This window comes from Chanodichthys erythropterus, chromosome 10 (assembly GCF_024489055.1).
Source record: "Chanodichthys erythropterus isolate Z2021 chromosome 10, ASM2448905v1, whole genome shotgun sequence".
NCBI classification, from domain to species: Eukaryota; Metazoa; Chordata; class Actinopteri; order Cypriniformes; family Xenocyprididae; genus Chanodichthys; species Chanodichthys erythropterus.
Window position 1 is genome coordinate 25,641,718 of NC_090230.1, and position 17,484 is coordinate 25,659,201.

Below are 17,484 nucleotides of genomic sequence, written 5' to 3' on the forward strand. Positions count from 1 at the left end.
TCCCAACCTTCACTATGCTGTTTGTCTATCAGTTACAGTTCCACTTTCCTGCAGAGTTTAGCTCCAACCCTAATCAAACACTCCTGAACAAACTAATTAAGGTCTTCAGGATTACTACAAAGTTACAGGTAGGTGTGTTTAGGGGTGGGTGATATGACAATATGAGTAATCACAACATGAGTAATAGCGATATATATCACAATATAGGTATAATTTTTGCTTTAAATAAGGTTATGATATCAAAGTGTTTGGTACCATATAATCTTCATAATTGTCACCAATGTCAATATCACGAAAAAACAAATACAGGCCTAAAAAGGAAAAACTCAAGCTCACAGAAGATAAGTAAACAGTCAGTGATGAAATAAGAATAAGAATCCAATTACAAGCAAAAAGACAAAAACTACAATCAATAAGAAATGCTTTATACATTTTGTTAAGGTTCTGTCACTTCGATCTATGTATTTTGGGGTTTGTGACAGAGCTCTCTGACACTGTCGTCTCGCACTCATTGAAGCAAAGTGCGAGAGATCACCTCCGTCATCAGAGCGCGTTTTTTGACCTCACCAACAGGATGTGAAGGGCAGTTGGACATAGTGGTGTATTAGAGGTAAAAAAATGATATAAATACTGTTTGGTTTCTCACACAAACCAATCGTTTAGTTTCTTAGGACATCAATGTGTCATTACGAGCCACAGGGTTTAATTTGGATTTGTCTGTGCATGTTTTGTTCTCTAAATATTTAGTGTTGGTACTGAGAACGTAATAAATGTCCAGTTGATGCTGCTTCAATTCGGTCAGTCAACAACTACAGAAAAAAGCAGTTGTTTAAACCCCAGTTGTTTAACACAGTTATTCATCAAAATAGCTATGTTGTTTTGCTTTATCATGCAGAAATGTTTTCTGAAAACACTTGCAATCACTGGAAAAAAGCAACTTAAAAGTCTAAGATGTTTCACCCTGTTTTGCTCTTATTGTGTTTGTGGCGACTGGTTGGTGAGTTTAAATGTGTTTTAAGGCTTCAGTTGCTTCTGCTCTGGTACCGTGTAATAATGCTGGTAAAGAGCCAAATTAAAGCAAACACCGATCACCATAATGGTGTATTTAATGTTATAACGCAGTTGTAGCAGCCAAAGAAAATCTAATATTAAAAAGCCAAGGGTCAAGACCTTAACTAAAGAAACCCTGATCTCCATGATGGTGACTTAAGCCGAGTTCGGACTGCACGATTTTCAAAGTAGTCGGGTCACTGATCTTTTCACACTGCATGACTATCTTGGCCAGCATTCAGTCGCTGCTGTGTTCAAACTGCACGATGGATCGGCGACAGGAGGTTTCACACTGCATGACTTTACAATAGGAAGAATCGCCGACAACTCTGTCTGGCACACAAACTACGTTTCACAACCAAACACACGCGAGATGTGACAAGGAAACAACGCAATATCACACGTGAGACTGGGTTTATTATTAAAAACGGTAACCCGCAAGAAGCTTGCAATATTGCCTGTGCACTGGTTTGCAGCGAGAACAAGAAAAATAAAAGAAGAATATGGAGGAGGAAATGGTTGGGGACACGCAAGGAACAAGGATTGCTGATATTGTGGTCTATAACTCCTCCCCGAACTCCCCGCTGCTCTGTATCTTGCTCTCTCATTGGCTGTCAGTCATCGCCGATGTAGTTTTCAGTCAGAACACTTTTCACACAGCAGGATTTTGAATCGCCGACAAGTCCAGATATTTAGCATGCCAAATATCTCACGGGCATCGGCGATTCTCTCAGATCGCGTCTTTGCTCATTCACACTGCCTGATTGTCACTCGCGTGAACGAGCACCGATTTGCCTGTGATTTTGGGCATTTGTCGGCGATTTCTCAAAACCTGTCGGCGAGCCAAAATCAGGGCTAAAATCATGCAATCTGAACTCGGCTTTAAATGTGATTTTCTCCTTTGGCGATTCTGCTTGTTAACAGATCACCTTCCTGACACATTTCCTGTGTTAAAATCATTACACAGTGAATGTGTCAAAATTAACACAACAAGTGTTGTCCCTAAGCTCACACACTGATGTATCTAGCGTTAGCGTCAGTTCTGGCAGGTCACGTCAGTCAAGCTTGCATCAGCTGACTCCCAGGTGACTTGCGTCTACCTATAGGAATACAACGCCTATTACGGCATCTATATATAAGCTACTCAGTATTATCAGCAGCTATTGCATTTCTCAGGAGCAAATTAAATGGCGAATTCGACAGGCAAACAGCATCATCTCACTAGGATTTGTGCAATCGGGAATTTAGCGAGGGGGATTTGTGATTTCACCTCTCATTCACCGCGTTGATCATAAGCCGACTGATTGGAAATGACCGAGTTAAGGTTAGCATTGCTTCTCGCATCGCTGCAATTAGACATGGACTGGCAGTTCAGATGATCTGCACTCCCCGCATGAAGAAGCGTTTCAAGACAAGATCAAACATCCACGTTACAGCCGGCTATTTCACTCTCCTTCATCTCTGAATGTTTCCACGAAGCTAAGCTAAGTTCCTTTTAATGCTCATTGTTTTAAAGCTAACTCATGATGTTGTTAAAGCTATCGCTCTTGCTTAGGCTTCTAGTCCTTCTCAGTAAAAATGTTTTTGCAAAGCTTTTGCGATCGTATTTGGCGATGTGCATTACTATCTGTTGTCATTGGCAACCGGCTTGATCGCCGCACACGCTGGTCGGGGCGCTTTCGTTTGTATAGCAACATACACGCTGGTCGGATCACCGTGTTTAGCGCTATACATCGCAGATTCAAGCAGCTTTGCAGTAGAGACATAAAAACAAAGATTCATGGTGCAAACGGCTTTTCTGTTGTGGTGCAGCACATAGTAAACATCGTTTTTCTTAAAGCTATAGTGCCATTGGAAACGCTCGTTCTTATGCTGTGTTCACACCAAACGCGAATAGAGCGTCTGGCGCGAATGATTTCAATGTTAAGTCAATGTAAAGACGCGTTTACGCGCGTCTGGAGGTCTCGCGGCGCGAATGAGGCGTTTAGCGCGGCGCGGAAGACGCGAATTCGCCTCATTCGCGCGTCTAGTTCGCGCGAATGACGCGAATTGAGCGTTTCGCGCGAATGGTGCTTTTTGTGCATTTAGCGTTTGACGCGAATTCGCGTCTGACGCCCGAGTTGAAAAATTTGAACTTTGGCGTAAATTCACGCCGCGTTAACCAATCAGGAGCCTGCTTGCTGCTGTGGCGGCAGGCCCGCTCGGAGTCACTCATTCAAAATGGAGGAACGACTGATATTATCAGTGAGCAGTCACCCAGAGATTTATGACACAAGTTCATACTTCAGACAGGAATAAAAAGGAGCTCGCTTGGAAGAGTGTCGGTGAGGAGATTGGGCTACCTGGTAAGTTGTAAATACACATTTCACTTTTAAATCACGTACACGTTTATCGACCCGCGGCCTTCCCGCGACGCTGACTCCTACGCCGCTGTTCTGCTCTCCAGAGCAAATACAAAGTGGTAGCTCTCTCGATGAACGCACGATCAACATCAGCCATCTTGCAAACAGACAACCGCCTAGCACTTGCCCCTCCCACTCGCCTCGGACGCGCGTCAATTTCGCTTCAAACTCTTGTTTTTTACGCGCGTCTATTTCGCTCTAGACGCGCGAATGCATTCAAAATGTTCAAGCGGCAAACTAGACGCGGTAGACACGAATTTGACGCTCTATTCGCGTTTGGTGTGAACGCAGCATTAAAGGTCTAGTTGCTATTTAAAACAAGCTGATCTTAAGGCTATCTAGCTGCTATGGGAGGCAAATATATATATATATATATATAAAAAAAAAAAAAAATTTGCTTGTTACCGAAGCTCTAGTGTCATTGCTGCATACTATAAGCACATACTGTGGTAAGTTTATTCAGGTACATGTTATCTTAAGCTGTTGTCTTAGACTTATGCTCTTTATGCTATCCGATCATATCGCAACATTCTGTGATAAGTGAACAAACGTCTGTGGCTTGAAAACCTATCAGAGTATTGTAACATGTTTTTCTTTAAATACACAGAGGTTTCTTATTCAACCCTAACAATGTCGAACTTGATGGTCCTGTAAGGAGTGTGATATCATGGGAGTCGCCATCTTCTCTTTCGTAGCCAAAGGAATCGGCCCGACTGGAGCAGGAATCGTGCTCATGATGAGGAAGCACTGCATTTCATTTCTTTGCTGCACGCTGCATCTAACTCAGAGCTATTGCTGCGGGTGTATGCTTCCCCAAACTGACTACCACTAGTTTAATACTAGTCTGTGATTTACATGCTTGTTGTAACAGATTGCTGCAGCTAGGGGTGTAAGCTTCCCCCAATAGGAGAGAGAAGAAAAAATAAATAAATAAATTATATATATATATATATATATATATATATATATATATATATATATATATATATAATAATTTTATATTAGGCAATGGGTGTATGCTTCCCCAACTAGATTGCTGCTAACGGTGTAAGCATATATGATATATAAAAATCGCTAACTAAATGCGCTAACATGCTTGTTGTATTAGATTTGCTGCCGCTACGGGTGTAAGCTTCCCCCATTTATTTATAAAAAAAAAAAATTCAGGTCATTCAGGTAACTGCATTTTGAGGAAAAATGGCAGTCAGATTTTCGCACTCAGTTTGTGTTGGGGGATATCAGCATATGGTTTGTTTTGGGGGTTTATTGTTCTTATCCATGCTAGGCTGCATGGATGCGCAGGGAGTTCTTGCCCAGAACAGAACCATACTGCCAATACAAACTCTATGCATTATCTATCATATTTGACGATAGTGGTCCTGACAGAAGTGAGAATTTAACACAGTTTGAGTCAGTTTTAACACATCCTTTCTAAGAGAGCAGGTATTGAATATCTCTGATGATATTATTATACTTAATCCAAACCAAGAGACACGTGATCAGAGAACACATGCAGTCTAACAGAGGAACACAATATAAAAGAAATACTGACAGTAAGACAGAAGTGACAGAAGATACTGAGCAAACCACTCCTGATAACATGCTGATTCAGGGTGAGCCACTAGGTGGAGCTGTTGATGACCAACAGATGAGACCACAGAGACAAATCACACTAGAGATTTAATTACAATGCTTCCCATGGGGGAAAATGTTTTCATGTCTGGAAATTATGGAGTCAAATTAATGCCTTAAAGTTTTGCACAAAAATAAAGTTTGGCAAAACACAAAAAAGAATTGAGCAATAAAAAAATGTTTTGCAAACAAAAATAAAGAATTGCAAAGGAAAAATAAAGTATTGAGTGGAAAAAAATAAGTTTTGCAAACAAAAAAAAAAATTGCAAAATAAAATAAAGTAGTGCAAAAATAAAAATATAATCAATTACAAAAATCAATGACAGATGTAATCCTATTTTATCTTTGCCACATATTTTTCATGCTCAAACCTACTAAATCATTTGCAGCGCTCATTTTATTCTGCGTTTCAGTCAAGCGTGCGCTCACGATACCGGTTTTCTTTTGCGCTGCACTTTTCTGCGCGGTTCTCTTTATGGCACTGGTTTGACGTGGGGGTGGAGTCAAAAAACGGGGGCACGCCCCCGCGAAATGCATTGGAGGGGAACGTAATCGGCGACAGGTGAAATAATTCTTTGACATGGTTAAAAATAATGAATGGTTTGTTTTTGTTGGTTTGTTTAGCATATGTTGTCGCCGATTACGACCCCCTCCAATGCATTTCTTATAGTAATATGACCCGTTGCGCTCTGTCTCACTGCCTGTATCCACTTTTGTGTCCTTAAACATTCGTTTTTTGGGGTCGACAGCTTATAAAAACTTATTTCTGGTTTTTTTAGCTTGTTAGCTGTAAACCTTGTCACACAGCAACTTTTAGGCATTGTTCTGTTTTTTGTAATGAGTCAGAAAAGACAAGAAGGCAGCCTCACGCAATACAAAGTCAATGGAGACGGTTGGATTGTTTTCCCCATAGACATCATATAGGTAGACGCCCTATCGAACGCTACTGCCTATTGGCACGGACGAGCCGTGGAGCCGCCATCTTGGACCGGTCGCCAGCTCCACTCAGTGTAACTTGTTTGACAGGTGCAATGAGCTGTCAGCGCATTTAATTAATCATATCTCACTGAATACCTAGCTGATTTTGACGCGGGTTTTTTTTTGCTGCAAAGGTCATTCATGTAGCTATGATACAGGACACATTGTTCAGTGTATTTTAATATTCATAGTAGGTTTAACAGTTATATAATATTCTGATATAAGATATAAAGTGACCAGACGTCCAAAATCAAAATATGTGATGTAGGATATAAGGTAATTTATAAATAACACACTATAAATATGATAAAGAAGCAGAAACAGATAGCTGCAGTAAAATAAGATATCTCAGTAATACTAGCAGAAGTGGGAGGGGTAACTCGATTTGCGCTTTGCCGTCATGTGTGTATTGTTGCTTCCTGATATCACGTGCGCAAACACAAATAACAGTTATTATGTCCGGTCGAACAATGTATGTGTTAACTTCAGATTGGATTGTGTTGGTAATAGGCACTTAACGTTACCTAACGCTAAAAGTAAGTTTCGTGCATTGAGCGCATTCTAACAAGTGCTTTCGAACTTCTTTCTGATCTGAATAGTAGGCTAAATTATGTGGAAAACACTTGCGAGGTTCGACGGCTAAGCAGAGCGGTTAAGATAAAGGGGCTTGAATAATTAATAATCAATATAACCTGACGAAAGATATTTATTAAATGTTATCCACATTATATTTCATCTGCAACAGCATTGTGAACTTTTATAACGATGCGTTTGGTCATTAACTTTTAAATGCATCATTATGCAAAGATGAAGAGAATTCTCTGCTTGAAAGACCCATGACTGGCAGATCAACGTGCGACTACATTTCTCTCCGAAACGGTAGGAAAATAAATTTAATTCAATGTGGAGGATTTTAACTGTGACAAGATGATTGACAGGGTAGTTTAAACAGTTATAGGTTGCGTAAATAAGCGACAGAACGTCCGTTAAAGATGCATTTATGACGAGGTAGTATGTCCCAAAGCTTGTCTACTCTTCTGCTACACACTCAAAAATATGTACTTTTTCTTTACAAAAACAGTAAATGCTTTTAGGACGTAGTATAAGTAGGCGAATTGGGACGCAGCTTAGGAGTACGACCGGTCTAAGATGGCGGCCGCAAATCTCAGCGCCCAGCGGCCAATAGGGAGTCTAGCTATATGATGTCTACGGTTTTCCCCCCCGTGGTTTTCAGATTATAATAAATGCGCTCTGTCTCTATGCTTGATCTGTTCTGTTGCGATCTGCGTCTCCTGCCGATGACGTTTTCGCGGGGGCGTGCCCCCGTTTCTTGACTCCACCCCCACGTCAAACCAGTGCCATAAAGAGATCCGCACAGAAAAGTGCAGCGCAAAGGAAAACCGGTATCGTGAGCGCACGCTTGACTGAAACGCAGAATAAAATGAGCGCTGCAAATGATTTAGTAGGTTTGAGCATGAAAAATATGTGGCAAAGATAAAATAGGATTACAGCTGTCATTGATTTTTGTAATTGATTATATTTTTATTTTTGCACTAGTTTATTTTATTTTGCAATTTATTATTTTTGTTTGCAAAACTTATTTTTTTCCGCTCAATACTTTATTTTTCCTTTGCAATTCTTTATTTTTGTTTGCAAAACATTTTTTTATTGCTCAATTCTTTTTTGTGTTTTGCAAAACTTTATTTTTGTGCAAAACTTTAAGGCATTAATTTGACTCCATAGGAAATGTTTAATTTTGTTTTCAAAGAGGAAAAAGAAAATAACATGTTTGTACAGAGTAAATTCCAGGTATGAAGACACTTTCTTTAACAAAGGACTCAACATCCAACTTAACATTTGCAGTTACGACTAGCGCAGAAATCATGTTTGCTAAAATGTAGTGTTTGTTATTTATTTAGAGTTCCATAGTTTGTATGATCACAGTTTTGTGTAAGTTTTTAAGCAGAAAACGAGCTGGAATCAGAGTTCTCTCTCTCACTGACGGCCCTACGCCAATTCTACAGGCTGAATCGCCCCCCAAAAAACCCAGCGGCGTCTGACTAGGGCCAGTGGTGCAGGACACTGAAAAACCTAAGCCAGCTAATGCTCAAAAACAGCCTGACGTTGACCAGCAGCTGATGGTCAGCTCGGTGCGGGCTTAAGATTCATATAAAGTAACTTAACGAGACATATTTAAACATAACAGCATTGAATAGGATCTACTTGAAGTTGCAGCCTGGAGCTTGAAGTGACAAAGTTCAGAGTGTAAAATAATCAGCAAAAACAAACAAAAATGGCGATTTTCACACACATCAGCACTGACAAACTGTTTAGTTATTTTAGACAAGGGTGGAGTTTCACAACACTTCACTAAAATCCGCTCTCACATCAGATCATCTGTCATTTATTACTGAAGTAGTTTTAAAGAGTTTGTCTTGGTTTCATATTTGTGGACTGAAAGCATTGAAGATGTTTCACACTGTTTTGTTCTGCTTGTGTTTGTGGCGTCTGGTTGGTGAGTTTGAAATGTGTTTTTATGGCTTTTAAGACCATTCAGGTTTATGTCAAGATCATTCAATCAGAGCAATGTCATTCAAAAACAATTCCAACTTGCATTGATTTCATGTACAGGAGTAATAGAGCAGCAAATGAAATATAAATACTTGGATAACCTTTGAAGAAATTAACAATATACTAAAAAATGTGGCCTACATCAAAGTCTAAAAATGAAACTGACAACAGCTCAATTATATAACCATGAACAATTGCCTAAATTGTCTGTTACCTTATTATTAGTTTATTCACTGGGACCATCAAAGTGTTCAAATTACAGCTATGACCACAGCATTACAAGCTGGTAATGCTGTTTGTGGAGTTGTTTAATCAGATCTTCAGAGATTTAATGTCTTTTATCTTCAGTTCATCTAAGGCTGTGGCTGAAGAAAGTTGTAGTTTGTGTTCTTATTTCTCTTTCTTTCAGTGTTTGTTCACAGCAGGTGTTTGAATGATTGAAAGAATGTTTCAGGAACATCAAACTAACCTTTAAATAACATTCTACTAACATTAAGGAAACTGGACAATTTTATGTTCTTGGAATGTTACAAATCAACATTAGAATGTTGAATTTTAGATCAAAATTAAGTTCAATCATGACAACTATCGGAGTGGATTAAATTCAACCAGCATTTATTGGCATGGGGTATGAAGTATACATGGCTTGATTTTGGCGTACGAGATCTGCTACGCTGCTGCTGCTGAGCAAATACAAATTGTTCAGCTTAGTCAAATAAAACAACAAGGAAAAGGCTTCTGCAAGAATGGTAGAACCCCCGTAGCAGATCTCTACAGGTGGCGCTGGGGAGGAGGGATAACAGCGCTTCACATTGTCGATCGCAGGCTAGGGTACGATATATATGGTTGCGTGGATATGGAATTACTTCCGATTGGCTGTGCCATGGCGTAGAAAGAACCAATCAGCGCTCGGTTAGAGTTTCATGACTGAACTTTGTATTTGAAAGAACGTTTGAGGAACATCATACCTTATAAAAAAATTCCTGTAATCTCAAGAAAACTGGACATTTTTAATATTCCCAGAACCAACACTTAATATGCTTATAACCAAATTCTGTTAGCTGGGAAGGTAGTACTGTGAACCTTTTAGGGCAAAGTAAGGTACAAAGTTGCAAGTGACAAGCTGTTATACCTGTAACGGTAGGACTTTTACACATTTTTTGTAACATGCTGTAGTTGTGGAGCAAATTCAGACAGTTCAGAGAAAGGTGCTCTGCTCTTAAAGGGGCCACGTCTTATTCTATTCATTACACACTTCACTTCCTGCATCAGTAAATCAGTTTTATACAAAATCACAATAAAAATCATTTTAAATGTAATGTTCAAACTGTATAAACTTACTTAAAAAGTCTCATTATTTTATTTTTTTATTTTTGTTCTTCAGGTGTGTTTGGTGATTCAGATGCAGTGAAGTCAGTGTCAGTGAAGGAGGGAGATTCAGTCACTCTAAACACTGATCTTACTGAAATACAGACAGATGATCTGATCCTGTGGACGTTTGGAAGCAAAGGGCCTCTTATAGCTGTAACCAATGGAAAGACCAGTAAGATCTATGATGTTCTTGATGGGAGATTCAGAGACAGACTGAAGCTGGATCATCAAACTGGATCTCTGACCATCACAAACATCAGATCTGAACATGATGGAGATTATAAAGTTGAGATCAGCGGCAGCACAAAGCCTGATATCAGATTCAGTGTGTCTGTCTTTAGTGAGTCATAGTTACAGTGTTATTTGTACAGTCATTTTTTTTTTTTTTTTTTAATCTAAAAATTCATTCACTCAACCTTTTTACATTTTTTTCTTCGTTCAACTAGAAATAAGTCAAAATAGGTTAAATGAACATGAGCTGTGATATTGAAAACTTAATAATAAAAAAAATAAGTTATTCCAACTAAACTTTATAAGTTCAGATAACTAAGTTGAAAGTACTTATAATTGTAAGTAAATACAACTTAACTAAGTCAATGTAAAAAGACAACTCAAAATGTTAGAAATTTCCTTTTGTTTTTTTAGTGTGTGCTGCTAGCTTTTTACTAACTGTTTATTAGGTATCTCTACACAAATTATTTAAAAAGGAATTTATAAGAAACAAACCACTGAGTCACATACACAATTATTGATGCACCTTTCATCTGGTCATTTTAATTCTCTGACTGTGTAATCTTTTTTTTTTTTTTTATTTGAATCTACTGTAAATTTTGAGAAATAAAGCCAAAGGATAAAGACTGTATCAGGATTAATCCTCAGCTCCTTCACATCCTCATGTCAGGTCCTCCTTCAGGTCCTCCTGTTTCTGTATCTCTGATAATGGTGCTGATTTCTGCCACCGCCGCTGGATCTCTGCTGATTGTGGCTGTAATTGGGATGTGCAGGAAACTGGGAGATGCAGGTCAAATGAGCCTACGGCTTAAAACATCTGTAAAAATTAGACTTTTTTTTTTTTGTGAATCAACAATATTCTACATTTTTATTAAACATGCCTGTCATTACAGATCAGACATATGAAGACGAGACTGATTCGCCACTCTATAAACAAATGACGGTAAGTGTTTCTGTATTCTGTGACATTTACCTGCATTCGTTTAACAGCTGAATTAACAGAGCAAAATAACTGCTGAACATACAGCAATTATACACAAGCACAAAACAATCATTCAATGCAAAGAAACACTCACTTATATCCAATAACAGTCAATTTGATGCTCAGCTCCATTGTGTTATTAATCCTCATGATGAACTTGCAGCAATTTCTGACATTTATTAATTGTCATTGATCAGGGTTGTTTGTGACTCTTTGTGTTTGTCTGACAGGAATCTGAGATGACGGAGGTGATTTACACGTGTTTCACCACAGAAAAATGATCAAACTCTGTGATTCTCACAAATGAAGTGATTTGTTTTCTCATTTATAGTTCCACAAAGTGATCTTTAATGAGTTTATTGTGATCCTGAATGATAAATACTGTAGATTAACAAAGAATGCTTTAATTATTTAGTATAATGTGATTTTTTTATATGTATCTGCCTGCCCACATGAATAAAGTTTTCTCCATCTTTTAATATACAGCATGCAGAACTCAAATGGGTATGATACATTTTGTGGTCTGTGCCAGACTATTTTTCTGAAAGCAGCATTCACATGAACACTAGATTGTTGACACTGTATTGAGTGTCGATCCACAGTCTACGAGCCTCCGTTAGCCTCATGTAGTCTCTGATCAAGTGTTTCTTGGTTTATAACAAGTATAATAATATCATCAGAGATATTCTCACTCCATCAATACCTGCGTGTGCTGATGTGACTTCATGTTGATTTTGACGACATGTTTGTATCAGTACCTTTACAGCAAATGTTGTGATGCCTCTGGATTGTGCTGTAAATTCTAGTTAATCGTAACCCCATTTCAGATGAAGATTACTGAAGACAGTGGAGCCATTCATACCTTGAAGGAGCTCGTCTAGAGTTGGAATTCTGTACTGGTCTCAAATTGCTTCATTTGGCCGCCACATATCCAATACATTTGCTCAAAACTATCTATAATCTCATAATTGATATCTTTGTCATCTCTGAAATCACAGTCTTTAGCAGCTCGTCTAAGCCATCTGAGAATCTGTTGCATGACAAAAACAAATTGAATCCACTGATGCTCAATCAGTGATGCTGTGGATGCGGTTCGACACAGCAAATCCCCGACAGATGCCCTATTTTATTTCTGACGAACTCCAGTGCGTTGGGTTTGACACAAATGATGAATGGATTTGGAATATTCCTTTTGTCATGTCCAGTAGACAACAGCTTGGTGTGAAAAGACAAGAAAATTTGATAGGGCATATAATCGCCCTCACCGGTAATGAAGGTCTTAAAGGGTTAGTTCCCCTAAAAATGAAAATAATGTCATTAATTTCTCACTCTCGTGTCGTTCCACACCCGTAAGACCTTCATTAATCTTCGGAACACAAATTAAGATATTTTAGTTGAAATCCGATGGCTCCGTGAGGCCTGCATAGCCAGCAATGACAAGAGATTTCCTCTCTCAAGATCCATTAATGTACTAAAAACATATTTAAATCAGTTCATGTGAGTACAGTGGTTCAATATTATACTTCAGAGCTTGATGAATCTTTTATGAATCGCCTGTCAAACAGCCAAACTGCTGAAATCATGTGACTTTGGCGCTCCGAACCGCTGATTCGATACACTGATTCATTTGTGCTCTGAAGCTTCCTGAAGCAGTGTTTTGAAATCGGCCATCACTAAATAAGTCATTATTTTGTCTTTTTTGGCGCTCCAAAAATATTCTCGTGGCTTTATAATATTAATATTGAGCCACTGTACTCACATGAACTTATTTAAATATGTTTTTAGTACATTAATGGATCTTGAGAGAGGAAATGTCATTGCTGGCTATAGAGGCCTCACTGAGCCATGGGGTTTCATCAAAAATATCTTAATTTGTGTTTCGAAGATTAACGAAGGTCTTACGGGTGTGGAACGGCATGAGGGTGAGTAATAAAGTAATAAATGACAGAATTTTAATTTTTGGGTGAACTAACGCTTTAAGACATGTTAAGAAGGCTAGTTAATTAGAAATGATGACATTCTTCATTTCTCACTGTCATTGGTGAGTTCAAAAATGTCTACACCTGTTTTTTAAGGACAAAATTGAAATCTGTCTGTGTTTGTGGGGCCTGGTTGGTGAGTTTTAAAGGTGCCGTAGAACGTCTTTTTAAAAGATGTAATATAAGTCTAAGGTGTCCCCTGAATGTGTCTGTGAAGTTTCAGCTCAAAATACCCCATAGATTTTTTTTTATTAATTTTTTTTAACTGCCTATTTTGGGGCATCATTAAATATGCGCCGATTCAGGCTGCGGCCCCTTTAAATTCTTGTGCTCCCTGCCCACGGAGTTCCGGCTTGCCTTGAACAGCATAAACAAAGTTCACACAGCTAATATAACCCTCAAAATGGATCTTTACAAAGTGTTCGTCATGCAGCATGTCTAATCGCGTAAGTATAGTATTTATTTGGATGTTTACATTTGATTCTGAATGAGTTTGATAGTGCTCTGTGGCTAAAGCTAACATTACACACTGTTGGAGAGATTTATAAAGAATGAAGTTGTGTTTATGAATTATACAGACTGCAAGTATGCAAGTCTTGTTTCCGTGAATACAGTAATAAACGATGATAACTTTAACCACATTTAACAGTACATTAGCAACATGCTAACGAAACATTTAGAAAGACAATTTACAAATATCACTAAAAATATCATGATATCATGGATCATGTCAGTTATTATCGCTCCATCTGCCATTTTTCGCTATTGTTCTTGCTTGCTTACCTAGTCTGATGATTCAGCTGTGCTGCTCCAGACGTTAATACTGGCTGCCCTTGTGTAATGCCTTGAACATGGGCTGGCATATGCAAATATTGGGGTCATACATATTAATGATCCCGACTGTTACGTAACAGTCAGTGTTATGTTGAGTTTTGCCTGTTCTTCAAAGGTCTTTTAAACAAATGAGATTTAACAAACAATGGTGTTTGAGACTCACTGTATGTCATTTCCATGTACTGAACTCTTGTTATTTAACTATGCCAAGATAAATTAAATTTTTAATTCTATGGCACCTTTAAATGTGTTTAAATCAGATTCACTATTTGTTTTTTCTAAATGTTGGTTCACTGAAGCACGAACAGCAGCGGCTTTAGTTTCAGTGTGATGTGATTCTCATCTTAAGTAAAAGTGTATAACGTGTTTTTCTTTTGTGCTTGGGGTTTATAGAACTATATGTTATAATTTATGTATTGTGAGTATGTGTATATTGTTATATGTCCCCACATGGGTTTTATCTGGGATATATGGGTGTCATCTGGGCATGGGGGCAGAGTGGATTGTCCATTATTGTTTACTTGAGGGTCCCGTATTCATAATTACAATTTTTTTTAGCTGATTTGGTTTATAGCTTATAGATTTTTTTGTTGTCTCTGTCGTCTTTGAAGCTGCGCCGTCTGTACAGGTTTTATCTTGTTTATTAAAAAAAGCGTGGTTATAGTGCACCACAGGCACTGTGTCTCAGTGGGTACTATTGCTTCAGATCAAGAAGGTCCCCAATTTGAGCCCTGTCTGAGCCAGGAGTCCTTTCTGTTTGGAGTTTGCATGTTCTTCATGTGTCAGTGTAATGTAAGCCACCTGGTAGAGACCTGTACGGGTAAACCTCACTCTCCAACCTCAAGAGGCATCATTGCAACTGACGCTAGAGACTGGGGTCTTTATCCGACATTTTACTGCACCATGCCAGCCACCTGGGTTTGAGCGGTTAGGACCCGGAGGGGTTAAATATAACAACCAGTCTGTAAGGCCTGTCTGACTTCCCTTAATTCTCTTAAGTCTGTACTGATGCTTCATCTGCTCATGGAATGATTCATCCATTCTGAATGCAGACTATGCAATCAAAGACACTGATTGATGCTTTCTTGTCAAAGCAAGGCTTCCAGCTGAAACCAACTTCTGTTGTAAGGCACTTAAACTTCTGTTTTTCTCTGGCCTCAACCACAGCATGAACCGTTTCAGCGGTCGGGTCAATCCCCTTTTCTGAAAGCAGCATTCACATGAATTTTATGTTGTATTAAATGCTAGACTGCATGTATTTTCTCAAAGTATTACACAACCTCACCTTGTTTCGTGACAAGAAGAAACTGCTGCTTTAAGATATTTATAATGTGTTGTGGGACAGGTTATTTCTGTTGAAAAAGAGCCTAATCTACAGGAAGTTGAGGTCTGTTGGAGCTCAAAGTGGCACTGTTCAGACATTGTGAAAGAAGATCACGCATTAACTTAAAGATGTGCAGTTATTTTAGCTGAAAATAGTTTCACAACTTCACTACAGAGCAGCGTCACATCAGTGCATCCGTCTTTTTATTACTGGGCCAGTTTTGAAGAGTTTGTCTTTTCATATTTGTGGACTGAATGCGTTGAAGATGTTTCACCCTGTTTTCTTCTGTTTGTGTTTGTGGCGTCTGGTTGGTGAGTTTAAAATGTGTTTTTATGATTTCAGTTCTTTCTGCATCAGATTCACTGTTTGTTTTTTAAATGTTTGTTCTATAGAAACACTGAAGCTCAAACAGCAGCAGCATCCCAGCTAACAGGGAACGTTCTGTAAAGATTATTTCAAATCCTGTAACATTAATAGAACATTTGTTTAATATTATCTGATCTTTAATAATGTTCTCAAAAGGTTAGCACAAAAATGTTATTTGTTGAAGGTTTTTTAAATGTTCTTACCATGTTGGCAGAAAACATTCTTTGCCCAAAATTCTTTGAATGTCTTTTAAATATTGAGAACCACTAACATTTTAGCTTAAAAACCTTGGCATAAGGTTGGATGATATACAGCGAAATCCCGTTTCATTAACAAACACCAGCATATTAATCTCAACAATAGTGACATACTTAATTCCGCAATGCATGATGGGAGCCATAAGTTTCATACTATGGTGTCTCCCAGCATGCATTGCGGCATGAACCATGTCACCGTTGTTGAGATTCATATGTTGATTCTTGATGTCTGTGTGTGTCTGAGCCTTTGTATCCTCTACATATAACAAGTCAAAATTCAGAATACGTATTTCTAGCAAACCAGTACTGTGCAGTACAGTGAAAAATAAAGAAATAAGTAACCATTTATGATCAGTAATGTATCTTTTGAAACTAATTTATGATGATAAAAATTATATCACTTGATCATGTTTGTTTATGGCTTCTTTCCCAACAAATTATATGTTTTAATAAGCACACAGTTAAAAAGACCACACACATATAATTCAGGAGCTCAACTAAACCAAACACTGGTCACCACAACATTGAGTATAAACCAAACTATTATTAAGAGCTTCTGTAGACGTGTGTCAGAAATAAAGTCAGTCTGGTTAGTAATCAGTGAAGCTGGTAATGCTGTATGTCCTCAGAGATTTAATGTCTTCTTTTATCTTAAGGTCATTTCATCTTTTTTTGTTCTTCTTGTTTCTCTTTGATTCAGTGATTCTGCTTGTTAGCAGCAGGTGTTCATCAGTGTCTGAATTCAATCACTTCTTTTCATTCACTCTTTCAAGTGGACTATATTAGGGATCTAATGTAGGGAATAGTGAATGAGGGTATAGGGTGTGATTTGAAACACATCCTCTGAGTGTCGACTTTGAGCGATGTTAACTCACGATATACTGCTGTAGGCTATTTTCTCAAAAATGACAAATATTATCCAGAATGCATTATTTTCTACAGTATATTATTGTTTTAATGGAAAACAGCATGTTACTGTCGAAATTTGGCAGTTTTTTTACAGCTATTTTTACAGTGTATGGAATGGTGTCAAATGTCTTTGATTATAAAACGGTTAGTTCCTGTCCTTGATTCTGATTGGTCAATAGCTGTGTTTTATTCACGATAAAACATGGCTACGACCGCTTCACCCAATGGTTCTGTGTATCACGACACAACACCCTTAGCAACCACTCTTAGCAACATAAACTATTTTGTTCATTGAAGCTTACTGTATCATGTAGAAGAGTGTTGTGAGAAAGAGATTGATTGAGCAAGTTTATTACCTGCATTCAGTTTTAGTATTTTCATTCAGGTCAGTTCTATGTTCACATAATAAAAAAATCTGTCTAAATGTCCAATGTATTATCTTGTCCTTTTAACATTTAAGGGGTTTCCCGTGACTTACAGCACTAGTCAAAGCATTTGTCAGTTGCGTCTTGTTCTGTTCACAACAATTCAGCCTTTTTGCAACTGACTGACACACTCATAAAGACAGTCTTTGCCGCCATCTAATGGCGTAATAATG

The 17,484-nt window shown here is 38.2% G+C and overlaps 1 protein-coding gene across 1 annotated transcript; it reads left to right on the forward strand.

The window, feature by feature from the left end:
• Window positions 1-8,496: 8,496 nt before the first annotated feature.
• LOC137028059 (CD48 antigen-like) lies at window positions 8,497-11,696 on the forward strand. Its single transcript, XM_067396776.1, has 5 exons — window positions 8,497-8,577; window positions 10,018-10,344; window positions 10,906-11,025; window positions 11,129-11,178; window positions 11,448-11,696. Exons 1-5 carry the CDS (start codon window positions 8,532-8,534, stop codon window positions 11,496-11,498), a joined length of 594 nt encoding a protein of 197 aa, XP_067252877.1. The 5' UTR covers window positions 8,497-8,531; the 3' UTR covers window positions 11,499-11,696.
• The last annotated feature ends 5,788 nt before the right edge of the window (window positions 11,697-17,484 follow it).

Excerpts from the sequence above, each read along its gene's own strand:
- LOC137028059 (XM_067396776.1), top strand. The coding sequence starts at position 8,532 with ATGTTTCACACTGTTTTGTTCTGCTTGTGTTTGTGGCGTCTGGTTG. Across the intron at positions 11,026-11,128 it reads CAGGAAACTGGGAGATGCAG|ATCAGACATATGAAGACGAG; the intron begins GTCAAATGAGCC and ends CTGTCATTACAG. Across the intron at positions 11,179-11,447 it reads CACTCTATAAACAAATGACG|GAATCTGAGATGACGGAGGT; the intron begins GTAAGTGTTTCT and ends TTTGTCTGACAG.